This window comes from Ochotona princeps, chromosome 2 (genome assembly GCF_030435755.1).
Source record: "Ochotona princeps isolate mOchPri1 chromosome 2, mOchPri1.hap1, whole genome shotgun sequence".
Classification (NCBI taxonomy): domain Eukaryota; kingdom Metazoa; phylum Chordata; class Mammalia; order Lagomorpha; family Ochotonidae; genus Ochotona; species Ochotona princeps.
In genome coordinates this window covers 26,906,568-26,928,361 of record NC_080833.1, presented here as the reverse complement: position 1 = coordinate 26,928,361, position 21,794 = coordinate 26,906,568, and the positions used below count along the sequence as shown (strand labels likewise).

General features: G+C 42.8%; 1 protein-coding gene across 3 annotated transcripts in view; it reads right to left on the bottom strand.

Moving 5' to 3' along the window:
- Positions 1–351: 351 nt before the first annotated feature.
- Positions 352–21,794, bottom strand: part of AGO3 (argonaute RISC catalytic component 3) — a 126,973-nt gene continuing 105,530 nt past the window's right edge. For all 3 annotated transcript variants that reach the window (XM_004591586.3, XM_058678830.1, XM_058678838.1), the window contains 5 exons: positions 21,260–21,454; positions 20,816–20,950; positions 12,177–12,278; positions 4,644–4,843; positions 352–3,828 (listed from right to left, as the gene is read on the bottom strand). In XM_004591586.3, coding sequence (XP_004591643.1) covers positions 3,720–3,828; positions 4,644–4,843; positions 12,177–12,278; positions 20,816–20,950; positions 21,260–21,454 — 741 coding nt within the window. In that variant the 3' untranslated portion in view covers positions 352–3,719. The remainder of the gene's footprint in view (positions 3,829–4,643; positions 4,844–12,176; positions 12,279–20,815; positions 20,951–21,259; positions 21,455–21,794) is intronic.

The following is a 21,794-nucleotide window of genomic DNA, read 5'->3' as shown; positions in this document are numbered from 1 at the left end:
ATTTTCCTATGAAAATTCCTTCTAGATTCTCTTTTAGGAAGAGAAATAAATTAATAGGGTATAAGCAGGAATATTTCCATGGGACAGTTTTTCCAAGAAATTCATGAACAGGTAACGCTAAAGAAAAAAAAGTGCATCTGTGAATAAACTAAGTTCTGTGAAAATGTGCCAAAAAACCAGGCTGAGGTACCCTTTTGCAAACCATAGAAGTGAAAATCTACAATTCTAAAATATTATTCTGGTATTAAATTGTAACTAAATGGCAGCACCCTTTGTTAACCTTGGTATTTTATCTCCTTAATCTAATTTGGGAAAATGAAACAAAACAATAGGCATAACACAAGCTTTGAATCCTGTTCATCTTAAGGTTTAGTGCAGTAACTGTCAGACCCTACTTAAATAAATATAGCAGCTACAGCATTATAAACACGTAGTCCTCAATGCCAGTTACTCAATACTGTAACATAAGAACATGTATCTGCACTTTTCACAGACATTGCCAACAGGAATATACATTAAACTCCCAACCCTTCTTCACATTAAAATCATTTTTAACAGTTGCTGGGGGTGACATTTTAAAGTCTCTCTTATATGACATATCACAGAAAATAGCAGATCAAAATTTAGCATTCAGTCATGAGCAAGGGTAGAAGCAGAGAGATCATTCTGAGTTTCATATTTAAATTTACAAAGAAACTCAAAGCAACCTTTTTAAAAATTTAAAGATTAGGAATTCTGCACCAAAAGTGCAATAATAATAAGAACAAATTCCAATATTTGCCACTTAGCCTTTATCTTAAAACTCTATGCATAAGGTTTTTTAAATAATTAGGTTTATATATCAATTTGTTAGTAAGCAAAATAGAAATATACTATACATATTCTTTCAAGTTAATCAACCTTAAACTAACAATGCTGAATAGTGTTAAGTCTCTAAAAAAGAAATCACTCAAAAGGTAAAGCTCTATATTTTAGAAAAAATACTTTTCATCTTAAAAAATGTCCTTCCAAGTACATTTAATTTCACGGATTCTCCCTAGCACGTGTGACACTAAGTGACTGGAGATTAGGGTAAGCAGTGAGTAGGGAAAGGGTAGCTACAGTTGCTCCCTGAAATTTTCCACATGAGTCTCTGTAGCTCCCACGAATGAAGGAAGACATTTTATTCATACTGAGCAAGCACAGAAAAATAAAACTTGCACCACCCAGGGTATATGGCTGTCTTCTCTAGCTCATGCTCCTGACTCTATTCCGTGAAGTTTCAATGTAAGAAAACAAGCATACTTTAATGGGATTTTTTTTTTTTTGTTCTGAGGAGATGGTAGCAGGCTGGGAGGAAAAAAATGTATATATACTATATAAATATTATGTAAAGTGCTTTGAAACAGTATCGTAAATCTCATTTCAGATGCTTCAAAATAATAAAGATACAAAATACAGTACTTTCTTAGTTTTCTGGCATTGGGACAAAAGATTTCATGCCTATTGAAGGGCATGGGCTCAGATTTTAGGCTCAAAATACAGTAAATTGGCAATGTTAGTGGATTGAAGGTAAGAGACAAACTAAAGATCTAAATCCATTAGTTTTCATGTGCAGATGGAATTCTGAAAGGCTAATAACAATGCCCGCTGGAAGCAATCTGAAATATCTATACTCTTAACCAGTGCAAACAAAAAAAGTCAAAACGCAATTTTCATGAACTATAAGGCATAAAACTCCTCTGAATCCAATGTTATTGATACACTTGGTTTTGACAGCTTTTTAGTACTTAACATCTTAAAGTGAAATCAACAGACGAAAGTTTTGCAGAACTCCCCCCACCCCACCCACATTTTAGTGATTTAAATAATTTAAAATGATCGAAGTCTCGACTTCCTTTGCCAGTATCACATTAGTTTTAAAAGGAAAGTCATACTGGTGATAAATCAGCAAAAATTCTCTTTAAAATATCAATTCACACTTTCTTGATTCATCTTAGTAAATAAAAATTGGCACCTGGCTGGTATGAATCTTCAATAAACATAATCTATTTTCAAATAATTTAGACATCTCTTAAGTGTTGGGTTGTTTATTGTCACTTGTTAACGTTCAACTTTATTTTTAAGATCTAAGGTCAAACTCAGGCAAGCAATTAGGCTTTCTTCATTTTCATTACGATTTTTAAAGGTATGCTTTAAAACTGAAAATTATAAAATCTCCCTTCTGAAATTAAGGCTGTATTACTTCATCCTTATAAAATTATGGAGGTGCCCATTCCTCCCATTACCCATGGTAGAGATGTCAAAAAGATACAACTTTCCTTTAAAACTGCTTATTGCACTAAAAGATAGCAAAAAACAAGTTGTCAGTTCTTAAAATAAACATGATTATATTTCTATAAAAGATGCTGTCAACACGGTCCTATAATTATTAAAGCACTATTCTAATAAATATAAAAGAAAAGGAAGCTATAATTCAAAACACATACATATATGTTTATATATATATATATATACAAACATACATATATATAAAAATATATATGAAAATCACATTAAGGTTTGAGAGGCAGCAAGTAACCCAGCAAAAAGCAAATCAAAACAAAACAAAAACTCCATAATCCTCTTTCCTCTACTCAATTTCAGAGGCCTCAACCCTACAGAGTTCCAACCTTTTAAAATATTTATCCTTTATAAAAGCTTTAAGGAATTTTCATGTCTGTCCTGTAGGAGCAGAAGGCTTTAGAATACATGTCACTTATCAGAGAGGAAGAGTTACAATTTCTGACAAGGTTTCATATTTGTAGCAGCTTTGATAAACTCACTGAAGATAAAGAATACTAGGTTGCTACTGCTTATGCACACATTGCTCAGGGGCAAATGTGAAGTTCAGTCTGGAGACATATGACAACACTGTGTAAAGATACAGATAGAAAATAATTTTGTTTCTTAAAGCACTATCAGGGTTGAGGACTCAAAATTGTGTATGAGACAGGAGACAGGAGTAGGGTGTGCAAAATAAATATAGAAATCTAGTTTGCCATGCTTCACAGTCAAGTGAATTAGATGCATGAACATTTGAATGTCACTGGCAGCATCAGAGGAGAAAAAATACAGCTGATGAAGGCAAGCAGTGTGAGAGGGAAACAAAGACGGGGGAATAAAGGGAGACGCTTCCCCAATGGAATGAGCTCTAAAATATATACACAGATACATATATATCTGTTATCAGTCTAGATCCAGATACATATGCATAGGAAGTATGCATGTATATATTTTAAAAATACACAGACTACTTTTACAAGATAATACATGAGTGCATGTTAATTTTTTTGCACATAATTGTGAACAATCAGTGATTATTCCTGTAGGTATGTATTTTTTCAACCATCATTTACATTTTCTTCTTTTTTTTTTTTTTGCAAAGATAGCTGTGCTGCCAAGCAACTTGAGGTAAAGGCATTAAAACGGTTAGACTATAAGAAGTGAAAAGAAAACAATTGCAATACTTCCTACGGAGACTGCACAAAAAGCAGTTGGCTGGTTTCATATTGCATAATGGTGCTGCCTTCCTTGATGAAGCAGACAATCTTCATTGTACCAACATAAGGATCTGACCCTGGGCCCCACTGTGTTGGTTTCTGTATGGCTGGAGGCGTCCCTCCTTGCTCGATTGACTTCACTCAACATAGGCTGTGTGTCAATGCAGTTCTTCCTCTCAGAGAATATACTTGGACTCTTTAAGCAAAGTACATTGTGCGTAAGGTATCTTGGTGAATCTGTACAGCCTTGGCGAGAGCTTGTGGATCTCGCCCATTGCTTTGTCCTGAAACATGACTTCCTTCGGCACTGTAAGAGAAGTGGTAATGCATAAATGACGAAGATCTAGTCCTCATTGTACCTTCATTAGGGTCCTGGGATACAAGAATGAACTCACAAAGAATGGCTGACAGTCTCTTACACGGTTGGGAGACACTCCAGTGGCACCATGATGGACTTGAGAAAATTCACACAAAAAACACCCATTGTGAGACTGGAGGGGAGAATGGGGGCGAGGGGGTTGGGAACTTAGGGAAGGGAGACCCCAGTGCCAACTAAACTGTATTAAAAAACAATACAAAAAAAAAGAGAAGTGGCAATGCACACAAAAGCAAACCTTCTGTTCTGATGTAGTAAATCTGAACATTTCAAATTGCAGACTTGTATAACACATCATGTGTGTCTCACCCAGCTCCAATATATTATTCAAGATCGATTTTTTTTACATCTCTTATCCCTTCCCAGGATTAGAAGCAAATCCTAGACATATAATTTCATCTACCAATATATGTTTCATTTTACTATTACCAATGATTTGTTCCTTGAACTAATTTTGTAAAGAAGCTAAATCACTATATTATTCCATTGCTTATGAGCCCAGGTAGCATATTGCAACAGAAAACTTTTTATCTTGGATAGTTAGTTCTGACTTTCACAGCTTTTCACAATTACCAACTTCTCTAGTAGACCATGGAATTTTAAATTTAAATGGTAGTACTTTATGGTAAATACAGAGGCCCATTCTTACAGGGAAGCATCTATAGAATTTACTAAGAAAATCCTAACACCCAGACCGTATTTGGACTTGGGAGAGAATTGGTACTTGCTACAGTTTTTTACATTACCTGTCATGTTCTTTGTCCACGAGATGATATCTGGCTCTGAATGCCACCAAGTGAGCGTAATACGCTGGTGCAGGAATAGAAACAGACCGTGTACAGCGTACATATGTGTGGCAGAGCTGGTAAGTCAGCAGCTGAAGTTCATCTGCAGTAAAGCAGTTATCATCCCACAAAACATGATAGTGGGAAGGACGACTGGTACCCTATGGAGAAGGCAATGAACGGCATGTTCTGTTGACTGCCAAACTTTTACATATTCAGCGTGGATTAAGTAATTTAAAATAGCTTGGTACATTTGGAAAACATATTGTTATTTAATAGTCAGCTAAGAATTTAGTTGATTCTGGATATGTACTGAGCAGTAATGGAAGGACTCAAATAGATGCTTGTACATCTATGTTCGTAACAGCGTTATGCGTAACAACCCAAAGGGAGGAGCAACCCAAGCGTCCATCAGTGGATGAATGGGTAACAAAAGGAGGTATACACATCCACTGGACTATCATTCGGCCTGAAAAAGGAAGAAAACTGACACATACGCCAACACAGATGAACCCTGAGGACCTCATACTAAATGGAAGAATTTGCCCCAGGATGGCAAATACTGTGTACAATCTACTTAACGAGATACCCAGAACAGTCAAATTCATTGCGACAGAATGGTGAAAGTCAGGAGGCTGCGAAGGGGAAGGAGGGAGTCGGTGCTTTATAAGTAAAGTGAGTAGGGCAGATGAAAGAGTTCTGGGGACGCACAACAACATGAATATATTTAGTGTCACTGGACTGCATGCTTAAAAATGGCTAAAATGATGAATTTAAGGTAAATTTTACATACAGACATAGGATGTCATTTATTATGCTAGGTATTACGGATTCAAAACAAAACTGACAGGACCAAGGATTTCTTGTCTTCTGGAAAACAATTTAGTACAGTAGAGGAGACACAGCACCTACAGGTATAAAGGAACAAATGAACAGTTACAGAATTACTGGCCATATTTGGTCTTATATGAGAATACAAAAGAAAGTAATTGTGAGAGAGAGAGATTGAGGGCTCTTCACCAAGAGGGAATAAGTAAGAGTTGGCATTTTGGAGACAGGGGAAAAAGACATCATATAGAATGAGCAGCCTTAAAAAAAGTACTGGAAAGTAATATTTCAAGGTGTATCTGGGGATTAACAGATTAGTTTAAGCAGAGCGTGGCACATAACACAAAGAAGATGAACATGAAATCAAAGTTTGGAATCAGACTGAATAACATGCTTAGGACTCTGGAATTTCATCTATATACCTCAGGGAAAGCACTGGGCAGTTAGGAGAACTTTCAGGCATGAGGAGATTAGGGTTTTATAAGTTAATGTCAGGAGCCAGTGCTGTGGTGTACTAAGCTAAGCCTCCACCTGTGGTGCCAGCATCTCATTTGGGTTCCAGTTTGAGACCTAGCTGATCCACTTCCAGATAACGCTCCCTGCTTATGGCTAAGGTAAACAACAAAGGATGGCTCAAGTCCTTGGGCCCCTGCACCCGTGTGGGAAACCCGGAGAAAGCACCTGGTTCCTGGCTTCAATCGGTTTAGTTCTAGCCACTGCAATCATTTGAGGGAGTAAACTCACAGACAGAAGATCTCTCTCTGTCTTTCTTTTTCCCTGTAAATCTTTCAAATAACAAAATGAATATATTTTTATTTTTATTTTTTTTTAAAAGATTTTATTATTATTGGAAAGCCGGATATATAGAGAGGAGAGACAGAGAGGAAGATCTTCCATCCGATGTTTCACTCCCCAAGTAAGCCGCAACGGGCCGGTGCGCGCCGATCCGAAGCCAGGAACCAGGAACCTCCTCCAGGTCTCCCACGTGGGTGCAGGGTCCCAAGGCTTTGGGCCGTCCTCAACTGCTTTCCCAGGCCACAAGCAGGGAGCTGGATGGGAAGTGGAGCTGCCGGGATTAGAACCGGCGCCCATATGGGATCCCGGGGTGTTCAAGGCGAGGATTTTAGCCGCTAGGCCACGCTGCTGGGCCCACAAAGTGAATATATTTTTAAAAAGACTTATTTATTTTCATTACAAAGTCAGATATACACAGAGGAGGAGAGACAGAGAAAATATTTTCCGTCCAATGGTTCACCCCCACGTGACCACAACAGCCGGTGCTGAGACAATCTGAAGCCAGGAGCTAGGAATGTCCTCCGGGTCTCCCATGCGGGTGCAGGGTCCCAAGGCTTTGGGCCGTCCTCAACTGCTTTCCCAGGCCACAAGCAGGGAGCTGGATGGGAAGTGGAGCTGCCAGGATTAGAACCGGCGCCCGTATGGGATCCCAGTGCGTATTCAAGGTGAGGACTTCAGCTGCTAGGCCACCGTGCCGTGTCCAAAATGAATATTTTTTTTAAAAAGTTAACATCAGCAATTTCAGAATATGGATTATAAATGGACTGAAAGCAACAGCAGTAGTTGGGAAATGTTACATTAATTCTGGCAAAATGGATGAAGGGCTGAATTGAAAAAATGACAGTGATAACATATAGAAGAATATATATTAGCTCACACTTGAACTCATATTTCTTTTTTTAAAAAGATTTATTTATTTTTATTTTACTCCATATTTCTTATTAGCATTAGAAGCTGTGGAAGATTTTGAGGATAAAACTTGAGTTCTACTAGATTCTACCTCCTCCAATGATATGTTTATAATGTATATATCATACATTGTACATTCTCACATTGAAAAATTTACTGGTACAGGGCATGCCAGTGAATAAGACACACATTACAATGATAAGAGAAAGATAATATATAATAAAACCATCAGAAATTGGGCTATAATGAATACTAAAATGCAGATTAGGGGCTAGTATTTTGACATAGTCGGTTAAGCATTTGATGTTGGGATCACATAGCAAAGTGCCAGTTTGAGTCCTGCTTACTGTAGTTCCAATTAAGTTCCCTACTAACGCACTTGACGGTTCCAGTGCTTGGGTGCCTAGGAAACACACAGGGAGTTCCTTGCTCTTGGTTTTTGTGGGAATTTGCGAAGTGAACGATCAGATGAAAGATATTTTTCTCTCTACCTCTTCCATCATTTGGGATGCTGTCATTACAGGTAAAAACTTAACTCATTGTGCCATAATGCTGACACTTTCTACTATTGTTTTTCAAGGACAATTTAGTGGTAAATGGGATAAAGACATAGGCAATAATCTAACACAGAGTAGCAGGATCAAGCAACTGTATTTCAGGATGGGAGAAAGTACAGGCTGAAAGAGTGGAATCGGGGAGCTGGTGTTGGTTGCAGCAGGTTAAACCACTGCCTATGATACCGGTATCTCATACTGAAGAACCACAGTTTGAGTGCTGGATGCTCCATTCCAATCCAGGTCCCTGCTAACATGCCTGGGAAAGGAATATAAAATGACCCAAATACTTAAGCCTCTGCCAACCATGTGAGAGACCAGGATGGAGTTCTTGGCTCCTGCTTTGGCCTACCTCAGCCCTGGCCATTGCAGCCATCTGGGGAGTGAACCAGTAAATGGAAGGCCTCCTTTTCTCATGACTGTGCCTTTCAAATGAACAAGTGAATGGATGAATAAATCCATCTTTTTCTTAAAAAGAATGGGACCAGAAGCTTCCAAGAGAATGAAGACATAAGAAAAAAGCTGTTAAATTAAGGTCATTCTAAGGCAGGCAAGAGAGAACACTGCAGACTGACCTTTGTTGTGAAGAAATAAAGTAGGCATGACTGACAATATAATTTCTTAGCATGGTAAAAGTGGTCATGTGCTGAATATTGAGGCAACAGACCAAGCTTACAAGTCCAAGAAAAGTGGCATAAAGAGCTAATGAAAGAGGCATCAAAGGACTAGCGAACAGCAGCGAAGACTGCCTCCGGAGTCTACCAGGAAGCTAGATTTAGGGCAAAGCCAACTCTGATTCTTCTGTGGGGAACACTTATCTTTTCTGGAATTTTTTTTGATAGGTCAGCAGGAGAGGGTACATGCTCTAAAAGTGCGCCAATTGAGGCTTTCCCTTCTGCTGTTAAGGAATTTCAAATAAGGCTCAACAGAGAGAAGAGGCCTGGTAAATACCACCCATTCTAAGGAGCCAGAGGCAGCCATCGTCCCCCATGGACGCACTGAAAGGAATAATTTCAAGACAAGTGTTACCATTGATATCCCACCGCTAATATCCTAGGGTCTGGGTTCTTCTCACCTCACTCCTATTTTCACAGTTTAGGAAGAGTGGCTTTGAATTTGGTGAGAGCATAAAACTTTATCCGTGAGGAAAATACATTCTCTCCACCTGAAGACAAGTAAGGGACTCTAACAGATTTGGTCATAAAAATTAAAGCATATTAGAAGTGGAGACTTACGGTCCGGGTCAATAGCCAAGGAGTTAAAGTCCTCACCTTGAACGCGCCAGGATCCCATATGGGTGCCGGTTCTAATCCTGGCAGCTCCACTTCCCATCCAGTTCCCTGCTTGTGGCCTGGGAAAGCAGTCGAGGATGGCCCAAAGCCTTGGGACCCTGCACCCACGTGGGAGACCCGGAAGAAGTTCCTGGCTCCTGGCTTCAGATTGTCTCAGCACCGGCCGATGTGGTCACTTGGGGAGTGACTCATTGGACAGAAGATCTTTCTCTTTGTCTCTTTCTCTCCTCCTCTGTGTATATCTGACTTTGTAATGAAAATAAATCTAAAAAAAAAAAGTGGAGACTTAAATTCATCATCTTATTCTCTACCTGGGTGCTTCCTGAGCTCAGAGTCCATAGGCCTACTCTGCTATGGACTCTGAATTAAAGTTATGGGGCTGGCCCTGCAGTGTAGCACGTAAAGCCACTCCCTGCTGCGCTGATGTCCCATGTGGGTGCTGATCTGAGTCCTGGCTGCTCTGTTTCCAACCCAGCTCTCTGGTGGGAAGGCAACAGGCCCAGCTGTGGATGTTGAGGCCATTTTGGGAGTAAATTAGGGGATAGAGGATCTCTGTCTCTCTCTTTCTTTCTCTGTCTCCCTCCTCTAGCGCTGCCTTTCAAAATAAAAATAAGTAAATCTTTTAAAAAATAAAAGAGGAATGAACATAAATAGAGAAACAGAAAACCAGGGAGTCAAGCAACTGGATCTTCAATCTAAAGGAGCTGGGGCATATGTAATTGCTTGCGATGTCTTTGGCATTTGAAAGACAAACAGAAAGGGAGACACAGAGAGGTCTCCCACCTGCTGGTTTATTCCCCAAATAGTCATAACAGCTAGAACTAAACTGATATGAAATTAAAAGCCAGCAGCTTCCTCCGGGTCTCCCAGATGGGTGCAGGGGCCCAAGTTCTTAGGCCATCCTCTGCTGCTTTCCCAGGGACATTGGCAGGGGGCTGTATTGGAAGCAGTGCAGCTGGGACTCCAATTGGCACCACATGAGAGATGCTAGTGTCATAGGCAGTGGCTTTACCTGCTATGCTGCAGTTCTGTCCCAGAGTTTTTACTTATTTATTTTTTAAAGATTTATTTATTTTTGTTAGGAAGTCGGATTTAGAGAGAGAAGGAGAGACAGAGAGAAAGATCTTCCATCTGTTGGTTCATTCCTCAAGTGGCCACAACGTTATCCAAAGCCAGGAACCAGGAATTTTTTCTGGGTCTCCCATGTGGATGCAGGGTCCCAAGGCTTTGGGCTGTCCTTGACTGCTTTCCCAGGCCACAAGCAGGGAGCTGGATGGGAAGTGGAGCTGCCGGGATTAGAACCAGCACCCATATGGGATACTGGCGCATGCACAGCAAGGACTTTAGCCACTAGGCTATCACGCTGGGTTCTGTCCCAAATTTTTAAAAAATTTAAAAGGTGTGGCCATTTGGCTTAGCAGTTAAGACACTGACTGGGACAACTGTGTCCCACTCATATTTCAATACCCTGGGAAGCAGCAGGTAATAACTCAAATAATTGTGGCCACCAATCACAATGGGAAACCCAGACTGAGTTCCCATCTCCTGGTCTCTGCCTGGCCCGGCTCAAACTGTTTGGGGAGTGAATTGGCATATGGGAGCTGTCTGTATTTATTTGCCTCTTAAATATATACAATTAATTAATTTTTTAAAAAAGATTTATTTATTTCCACTACAAAGTCAGATATACAGAGAGGAGGAGAGACAGAGAGGAAGATCCTCCGTCTGATGATTCACTCCCCAAGTGACCGCAAAGGCCGGTACTGTGCCGATCTGAAGTTAGGAACCAGGAACCTCTTCCGGGTCTCCCGCGCGGGTGCAGGGTCCCAAAGCTCTGGGTCGTCCTCAACTGCCCTCCCAGGCCACAAGCAGGGAGCTGGATGAGAAGTGGAGCCGCCGGGACCAGAACCGGCGCCCATATGGGATCCCGGGGCGTTCAAGGCAAGGACCTTAGTTGCCAGGCCACGCCGCCGGGCCCATTAATTAATTTTTAAAAGGAAAATTCTTAGTAAAGTTGAGAAAACATAGTCCCTTTGAAATAGTTCTCATTATTTGCTTACTAGAGCAGAAACCTGACATTGGTGTCCCAAAGGAAAACTGCTTCTTAAGGTTTAGAGAAATATCCCTGAAGATTCGTATTGGCCATTTGCATATAAATGGCCTCTAAAAGTTATTGAACACTCTGTTAAGCCAATATTCACAAAACTTAAACAGATTTTTTTTCCCCTTCTCCATGGCATTTATTAGCTAGCCACAGCAACAGTGTTCCTTAGGAAACATGGGTTGGGAGGAGAAATACTAGGCTGAAATACACACTCCAGGGGAAGAAATACGTTCTTCAAATTACATATATGAAATTTGTTTCCTTTTTATAAATAACAAAAATATTAAAATAAGAAAATATGTACTCCAGTGATACAGACTTTAGCCCTAGAAATACCATTAGCCAAATACCATTAGCCATGAACTATTTTTTGCGGATTGTTACTGCAGAACCATGGATAAAAGAGTGTAATAATACTTTAAAGACAGGAGTTTGACAGGAGTTAGTAAAAGTGAGGCTCATTAAACTGTAAGACAGCTGTATGGTCTATCACTCTGAAATTTCCACTAACTTCAGAGCTTTGGTCTATACCCTCTTGGATATATTTGCATATCCTACTGCTGCAAAGTCTGAGAAATAAGTAACTAATTAACTGCCAAGCAAAATCAGAAAGTAAATAAAAAATTCTCTGGAAACAATAGGCTCTTAAAATTGTTTAACTGAAACAGTTAAGTGTTAATTCTGCAATCAAACTCTTTCCCATGGTCAACAGCTACCAGTAAATGTGAAAATTTTCTATATGATACCATCAAAGAGAGGAATAGTCAAAAGAACTCTAAGTTACTTTAAGTGTTTGGTTTTGTGGTTTTTTTTTTTCAAAGTTTTAGGCTAAACTAAGGGCTTATTTTAGGCAGATATAGTCTGTTAAACCAATTATGTTCTGTTCTCACAAAAACAGCTCCTCTTAAGGTAAGGGAGAAGATGAAGAGTACTCCTTTTTCTGGGATTTAAAAAATTCACGTGAGAATGAAAATTTTTGCATTAAAACATTTCACTCAGAGGGAAGGCTTACCTGTATTCCAGCATGGCTACAGAGGTAAAAATCAAACTCATATGGGTGTGTAATGTCTGTATCAACTGTTGTTCCCGCTGGGATATTGCCACTTCTTCCAACCTAGATGTGTTTCGTCAAAGTTTAAATAGACAAGAGAAAAGTAAATAACTTATATGAGAGCCTTAAAAAAATGTATAAATTGACACAGGTATTTGGCTTAGTAAAGACACTGATTGGGACATTGACATCCCACAATGAAGTACCTTGGTTCGAGTTCTGGCTCTGCTCTGAACTCTAGCTTCCTGTTAATGCGTACCCTGGGGAGCAGCAGGTGACTGATACCTTAAGTAGCTGGGTCCCTGTCATCCATGTGGGAGATATCTGGACTGAGGTCTTGTTTTCAGGTTCCAGCCTGCCCCAACCCCAGCTGCTGCAGGCGTTTGGGAAGTGAATCAGTGGATGGGAGAAGTCTCCCTGTCTCTCCTTCAAGTAAGTAAAATAAATTACAGATATTTCTTTTAAAGATTTATTTACTTTTACTGGAAAGACAGATCAGGTTTATGGAGAAAGGGACAGAGAGAAAGGTCTTCTATCTGCTGGTTCACTCCCCAACTGACCTCAACACTGGGTGTTGAGCCAATTCAAAGCCAGGAGTCAGGAGCTTTTTCCAGGTGTTCCACATGGATGAAGGATTGCAAGGTTTGGGCCATCCTTAACTGCTTTCCCAAGTCTTAAGTAGGGAGCTGGATGGGAACCAGAGTAGCCAGAACATAATGATGCCCATATGGGATCCTGGCAGTTACAAGGTGAGACTTCAGCCAGTTGGGCCATTATGCCAGGCCCAAATTACAGATAATCTGAAATATACACATATATTGGCTGATCTGATGTTTCATTATTTACAGTTTGGGACACTATATAATCAGCAATGTAGAGCTTAAGAGCTGCCTCACACAGTTCCTAATTCCTACTTCCCAGATCAATGCAGTTCCTGGTGTTGATAAACAGCTGTTAATATGAGTCTTCTTCTTTTTTTAAAGATTTATTTATTTTATTACAGCCAGATATACACAGAGGAGGAGAGACAGAGAGGAAGATCCTCCGTCCGATGATTCACTCCCCAAGTGAGCCACAACGGGCGGTGCTGCGCCGATCTGAAGCCGGGAACCAGGAACCTCTTCCGGGTCTCCCACGCGGGTGCAGGGTCCCAATGCATTGGGCCATCCTCGACTGCTTTCCCAGGCCACAAGCAGGGAGCTGGATGGGAAGTGGAGCTGCCGGGATTAGAACCGGCGCCCATATGGGATCCCGGGGCTTTCAAGGCGAGGACTTTAGCCACTAGGCCACGCCGCCGGGCCCAATATGAGTCTTAACTTCTGCTTCACTGGAAGTTGATTCCAACGTCAGTGAAAGACATTTGAAGTAACTTTGTCGGGGCCATGTGATGCAGCGTTTAAAATGCGCCCTGTGATATGAGCAGCACGTATGGGTGCTGGTTCAAGTCTTGGTTGCTTCACTTCTAATCCAGTTGCCTGTTATGGCTCCTGGAAAATCAGCAAAAGATGGCAGAAATACTTGAGTCCCTGCTACCCACGTGGGAGACCTGGAAAAAGCTACTGGCTCCTGGTTTCATCCAACCAGTAGATGGACGACTTCTCTTTCTCTCTTCCTTTCTTTGTGCCCCTCTCTCTTTAACTATGCCTTTCAAGTAAATAAATCTTTAAAAACACAATCTTGCTAGCTTGTGTGCACCAATTTATGGACCCTGTAAAAGTGAAAGACAGTGGGTACTCTTTTATTTTTGAAAATTTTGTATTATTTTTTAAAGATTTATTATATTTTTATTGGAAAGTCAGATATACAGAGAGCAGGAGAGACAGAGAGGAAGATGCTGCTTCACTCCCCAAGCAGCTGCAATGGTCGGAGCTGTGCCAATCCGAAGCCAGGAACCAGGAGCCTCTTCCGGGTCTCCCACATAGGTGCAGGATCCCAAGGCCTTGGGCTGTCCTCTACTGCTTACCCAGGCCAAAAGTACGGAACTGGATGGGAAGTGGGGCTGCCGGAATTATAATCAGCATCCATATGGAATCCTGGTGTGTAAAGCAAGCACTTTAACCGTTAGGCTACTGTGCTGGGCCCAAGTACTATTTTTTTAAATATATATACCTTTTAATTGGAAAGGCAGATCAGATTCAGAGATAAGGAGAAACAGAGAGAAAGATCTTCCATCTGCTGGTTCAGTCCCCAAGTGATTGCAATGGGTAGAGTTGAGCCAACCAGAAGCCAGCAGCCAAGAGCTTCTTCTGGGTCTGCCACATGGGTGCAGGGTTCCAAGGCTTTGGCCCTTTACTGTATCCCACATCACAAGAGGGAAGTGGAGCAGCCAGGACTTGAACTGGTACCCTTATGGGATCTTGGCACATACACAGTGAGGATTTAGCCACTGAGCCATTACACTGGGCCCACTAGGTACTCTTCAATCTGTCAGTTCATAAAGCTAGAATTTTCCTTGGAATATTCTATAGCACACATTTAGAAACAAAGAATCTGACAATATTCAACAAGAATTAGATGTCAGGCACTTTGGATACATTTAATTCCTGACAACAATCCTGCAAGTTAGGTATTATCCATTTGTATAACAAAATTAAGGCTAGGACTACAAAATAATTGCCTAATCACACACATTATACAACAGACTAGGATACGATCAAAGTGACTGCACAGGCCCTATTCCTCTTATTGCATACCGTCAGTTTTACCATCTTAGAAAAGAAAAATGGTATCATGATTTTCTCTGAGTAGATGTCACTGAAATGACTCAACATTCCTGATAAAGAAAAGCTCTTTTTTTTTAAAGGAATGTTCTTTTTTTTTTTTTTTTTAAGATTTGTTTTTTTGTATTGGAAAGGCAGATATACAGAGAGGAGGAGAGACAGAGAGGAAGATCTTCCATCCGATGATTCACTCCCCAAGTGGCTGCAATGGCCGTTGCTGAGCCAATCTGAAGCCGGGAACCAGGAACCTCTTCCAGGTCTCCCACACAGGTGCAGGGACCCAAGGTTTTTAGGCCATCCTCAACTGCTTTCCCAGGCCGCAAGCAGAGAGCTGGATGGGAAGTGGAGCTGCCAGGACACGAACCGGTGCCCACATGGGATCCCGGGGCGTTCAAGATGAGGACTTTAGCCGCTAGGCCACCGTGCTGGGGCCATGAAAGGTCTTAAGAAAACACCTGAAACTGTATTATACTCATCTCTAAATGCTTAACACTAAAACATTTTTTTTAAAAGATTTATTGATTTTATTACAGCCAGATATACAGAGAGGAGGAGAGACAGAGAGGAAGATCTTCCGTCCAATGATTCACTCCCCAAGGGAGCCACAATGGGCCGGTGCTGCGCCAATCCGAAGCCAGGAACCTGGAACCTCTTCCGGGTCTCCCACACAGGTGCAGGGTCCCAAGGTTTTTAGGCCATCCTCAACTGCTTTCCCAGGCCACAAGCAGGGAGCTGGATGGGAAGTGGAGCTGCCGGGATTAGAACTGGCGCCCATATGGGATCCCGGGGCATTCAAGGCGAGGACTTTAGCCGCTAGGCCACGCCGCCGGGCCCAACACTAAAACATTTAACATCATTATATGTCTAGATTTATACGGCTAGTAGGTAAGAAACTATTTTGTGGACTCAGGCTTATTTCTGCCATATGAAAGATTCCTGGATTGCGACTGTTATAGCACCTTGAATTATACCTAGATTTGCCAACCATCTAGATTTGCCAAATATCAAACAAACAGCTCATCCCAGCTACAGGCATTGGCCTAGGTTGCACTGTACCTATGCAAATGTTACACTGCTGGGATAAAAGCAGCTAATAACTGGCGGGCATCCTGGACCTGGTTAATGCCAAATTTGTGTTTACCATACCAGTGTGCCAGCATGGTGGCCTATTCTGTATTTTTTTCTCCCAAAAGATAGGTGGGGGGCAGATGCCTGCATGCCAACAGATAGGGTCTGGGGACCCACGCATGAATGTATGTGGGCCCTGGGTAGGCAGGCAGAGCCTGGGGCTGGCACACTATCAGAGGATTGGGGTTGGGGGTCTGATGGCATGAGGGGTCGTGGATTGCTCCACAATCCATTACTCCAGTGAAGTAGATCCGGAGATGTGTGGGAGGGAAGACTGCTGAAGTGAGGGATGACTTCTGGGGGACTTTCACTAACTTGGCTATTGCACTTTGAGGTAAACAAGGGGGCTGAGACTGGGTGGTTTAGCGGAGGGAAACTGGAGGACCTTTCAGGGACAAACCAATATACCCACCCACATGGGAGAGCTGACCTTGAGTTTTTGGTATCAACTACTGCCTATCAGGGCACACAAAGCCATGTCTGTGGGGCCTGCCTGTCAGGGATTAACCACAATATCCACAAGTGATTGTTGGGGCAGGGTGGGCGAAGGGGCTGGATCATGTTAGGCTGGGACATGACACTAACAAGCTCACAAGAGAATCGGGTCTGGGAGCAGATTCTGTGGGGGATTGTAGGATTACCCTACCAGTTTGAGGGTTGGGGTAGTGACAGGCTGAGCTACATATGACCATAAACTCAATACTCATGTATACTAAGGTTGGGGACAGGCTGGATTGGTCCAGGTATGGGGTGGATTGGGTCACAACATCCGCCAGCTTACACAAAGGCCACAACACTGGGGGCAGATTGCCGAGTAAGGGCCTAGCACCTGCTGGCACATGTGAGATCTGGGTCTGGGAATGGGTTTGGTGGAGGAACCTGGTGGGCTGTTGCTCCAGCTGGTGAGCAGGTTAGTCAGGGCTGGGTGTTGGTTAGGTCAGGCAGGGCTGCTTCAATTGTTGGCAGGTATGTGGCTTGGCTTTGTAGAAGGTGGATTAGGCAGGGCCAGGCCAAACCAGAGCACACTGGCATGCGCAGGAGCCAGAATGTGGCGTGTGTGACATGCCGAGCTAGGCTGCAGTATGCACAAGTGAGTTAGGACTGGGGGTGGGCCAGGCAAGAGCAGGCTGCAGAATCTGATGGCAAAGGTCAAACTGGATGATGGGTTATGTTGGGCTGGGTTAGAGTAGCTACTGACATGTGCAAGATCTGTGGCTGGGAACAGGCCTGGTTGGGGAGCTAAGGGAATGTCCTGGCTGGGCTGTGATTCCCTCTAGTGAGTCTGAGAGCTGGAATCGGGGTGGTGGACATGGCCTCAACAGCCCTTGGCACGGGTGTGGACTGGGTCTGGGGTGTGCCAACTGGACGAGGCTCCAGCACCTACTGGTTCTCATGAGAAGTGTAGGACAGACTGGGTTAGGTCTCGGCATCCAGTGAACCATGTGAGAACTGGGTCTGGTGGTGCACCAGGCATGTAAAAGTAAGAGTCAGAATGGGTGTGGGCTGGTTAGGCAAGGCTGCTCTACCTGCCAAGAAGAAGGTGGGCCAAGTCAGGTTGGGTCAAGAACCCACCGGTGTGCAGGTGATTTACCACAGGAAGGTGACCTGATAGAGGAGCTTGGGGGACTCCTCTGTCAGGATGCAGTCCCTACAAGTAAATGCAAGAACCAAAGGCGGGAGTGATCCAGACCAGTAACATCCCACAAATGTGTGGGTCAGGTCTGGAGGCAGGTCAGGCTGGATCAGTTTACAGCACCTAATGGCAGATGTGAAAACCAGGACAGGGTGAGGGAAGGGTTGGTTTGGGCTACAGCACCAGTCAGTTCATGTTAGGGTTGGGACCGGGTCCTGGTTGGGATGGGCTGGGCTGGGCTCAGTTAAGCTGCAGCCCCTGCTGGAGTATACTGAGGTGAGGTGAGCTATGCCAGTCTGGGCCACAACTCCCCCCAGCACATGTAAGACCTGGAAATGGAGGGTTGGGGTTAGCTCCCCTGCTGGGCTAAGGCTCCTGCTGGTGAGCATGACCTCTGGGACTGTGGGCAGACCAGGCTGAGCAGGGATGCAACATCTGTTGGCCTGCATTAGCCAGAGTACATGCAGGCAGATTGGGCTTTGCTACAGCATCGGCTGGCAAATGCTAGGACTGGGGACACTTTTGTCAAGCTAGACTGCAGAACTACCTGGAGAGTACAAGACCTGGGGCTGGGATTGGACCTAGCAGGGAAACAGTGGGCACTTCTCTGATGGGCTGCAATTCCCATTGGTGAGCAAAAGTACCAGGGCTGGGGATGGGTGTATCTAGATGGGTGGTAGTAACTGCCAGTGTGAGTTTGGCTGGACAGCGGGGTTAGTTAGGTAGAGCTATGCTCCAACGCTCATTGATGTGTATGACAGCTGAATGGGACGTGGGATAGACTGGATCAGTCTGCTACACATATTGATATGCACAGGAACCAGGGCTAGCCCTAGTGGGAGTTACCGGGGGTCACTCTGATTAGGCTGCAGTTCCTGTTGGTCTGTGTGAGGGCAGAGTATGTGGTGGGCAGGGTTAGGCTGTGCCACAGCATTCACTGGTTTGCATGAGATGGGGCTGATCTGAGATCAGCCTGCACTGGCTGGCACATACAAGGGTCAGTTCTAGGTTCACTTCTGGTGAGAATTCTTTGAGTACCCCCAACTGGATCACTGGACTCAGAACTCCAACCACGGTGAAAGTCATAGGATATGTGGTCTCCTTGGTTGCTGAGGCCTGTGTGGTGGACAACATGCCCAGATACTCATGGGGAACATCATAACCAGTTCACCGAGGCCTGCAGAGGACGTCTAGTACCATAGAGGGCAGAATAAATTGGACTGCTCTCCTAGATAGGTATCTGGGTCAATGGAGACTCTAACGAGGACTGTCAGACAATGGATTTTGGAAGAACATCCTAAACCTTAGAGCAACAAAATCAACAGCATCTCAGAACTATCAAAACTTAAGCAGTATCCTCAGAACATGCTCCACATCGGAGACCCTAGGGTGACATTCAATGGTCTTCCCCCATTCCTGGGTACCGATGCAGTGGGGTTGCCAAGAGCAGCCCTCTCCCCTTATCCCACCACTTTCCCCCCAGATATCAGAATCAAAAAGCAGATTGGAGGCAGCTGTCTCATCCATTTCCCCCATTCCTCAACCCTCCCCATCTTAATTGGAGGTCCATATGGGCATGCATCCCGCTCAACTATGTATGCATCACAAAAAATAAAATTAATTTATTAAAAATAAAACAGCAATAATCTACTCACTTATGCCTAATCTCAAAAGAAAAGAACAACAACAACAAAAAAGAACAAAGAAAGAAATACCAAACTTTAACTAATAAATCTGGCAACACAGAAACTTCTTATCAAAAGTAATATACTCTAGGGGCCAGCATTGTGGCATGGTAGGTTAAACCTCCACCTGTAGCTTGGGCATTTCACATGGGCGCCAGTTTGAATCCTGGTTGCTCTTATTTTGATCTAGCTTCCTGTTAATGGTGTGGGAAAGCACAGAGGCTGGCCCAAGTCCTTGGGCCCCTAAACCTGTGAGGGAGTCCTAAAAAAGCTCTTGACTTTGGACCAGCTCAGTTCTGGCCAGTGTGGTCATTTGGGGACTGAACCAGTGGATAGAAGATGCCATTTCTCCTCTTTCTGTAATTCTGCTTTTCAAGTTGTACTCTCGGTGGGGGTGGAATGCTTGGCCTCCTAATTAAGACACATTCCATACTAGAGTGCTTGAATTTGATTCTTTGCTCTGGTTCCTGATTTCAGCCTCCTGTTAATGTGAATTTTGGGAGGTAGCAGGTGATAAACCAAGCAGCTTAGTGGGTCTCTGTCACTAGCGTGGGGACATGGAGTGAGTTCCTAGCTTCTGGCTTAGGTCTAGCTCAGTTCTGGCTGTTGCAACCATTTGGAGAAGTGAAACAGTGTTATTTCTGATTCTAATTAAAAGACAAAACAAAGTAAAAATGTGCATGAGTTGATTAAAATTTTTGTGAAGTGTATTTTGTTTACATACACAGAGCAATACCTGGATACATATCACAGCTTCATTATTTTCTAGTTGTGTGATCTAGGGAATGACATTTGAGAGGCAAAGAGAGAGAGAAGGAGACGAGAAAACACTATCTTATCTGCTGGCTCACTTTCTGAATACCTGGAACAGCTGGGGTTGTGTCTGGCTGACGCTAGGAGCCTAGGTCTCTCATGTGGGTGGCAGGGGCCTAACACTGCTTTCACAGGAAGGGGCTGAGAGTTGAACTAGTGCCTGCATGGGGATGCTGGCACTACAGACTGTGGCTTAACCTGCTGTACTATAATGCCAAACCCTGGCTCCTCTACCTCTGATCCAGCTTCCTGCTAACATAACTGGAAGCAGCAGAAGATGGCCCAAGTGCTTGGGCTCCTGCCACCCATGTGGAATATGCAGATGGACTCCCTGGAGCATGATTTTGGCCTGGCCAAGTCTCAGCTGTTGAAGGCATTTAGGCAGTGACTCAGCAGATGAAGACTGACTGATCTCTTTCTCTCTCTGCCTTTCTAACATATAAAAAGTAAATGCAAACCTATTTGGAAACTTCTTTACTCATACTAAAATAGTCGAAATTTGGCACTCTATATTGGAAACTCGGCTGTTGGGAGAGAACCCTTATTAAATGCTCTGTGAAATATGTGAGACAAATTTAGCTTATGACAGTAACATAACAAATGAACAAAATGTTTGATTACCCTTTCCGTCCTATCAGCACAAAATAACCGAGTGTGATGTCTCTTCTGAACTACAATATAGGTTATTCCAGGTTGATAGTCTTTCTCCAAACTGATGCAAGCTTCTCGAATTGCTAACAGCTCATAATACAAAACCTGGAGATGAATGGAAAGACTATCAGTCAGTTGTTCCCTTTATACACTTCAAAGAAAAATATAATACAGTTTTATAATTGCTTAAACTCACCATTTTATAGCTAAATATATCTCCATTCCATTTTAACTTTTATGACAACATGGTTTAGTAATCAAGGCTTATACATTCATTTTAAATGGAAAAAAAAATCTCTGCAACATCAAATTTTAACTTTAGGAACTTGATGTTTTGAACTCAAGAACTAGAAACCATATTACAAACCCAGCATCTGATTCAAGCAAAGTCTGATGGGATTCCAGGCAACCAACCTGTCTAAATTGTCCCTCTGAAACACCATCCCGATAAAAGATGATACGAGTAGGTTTGAACCGTGTCGACTTATAAAATTGAATGAGAAGTTCCCGAACCATGGAGGCTAAGTCCTGAATAATCTCCTGCCGGGGCCTCTGTACTCTAACTGTGGCACAGTATCTACTTGGGTGGGCATCCATACTTCCAACAACCTATGTGGGAAAAAATAACAACAATAAAATAATACATAAATAATAATAAGCATAAAATATATGGATTTCATTTACATTGGTATTTAATTATAATCTTATCGTTTTATAACATTTTCTTTGAGAATAATCAAAAACAGCTAATCTCCAGTGAAAAACAGAGTAAAATATACACGATAGGGTCAAAAATTCTTTTCCTGTGGTGGGAATTCAGTGTGGTCACTAAGATGGCACTTGGGATTTCCAAATCTCCTGTCAGAGTGATTGGGTCTGAGCCCCAGCTATACGTTTACGCACATCCTAGAGAGCAGAGGGTGAGGTCCACATAGTTGAGCCTCTGCCA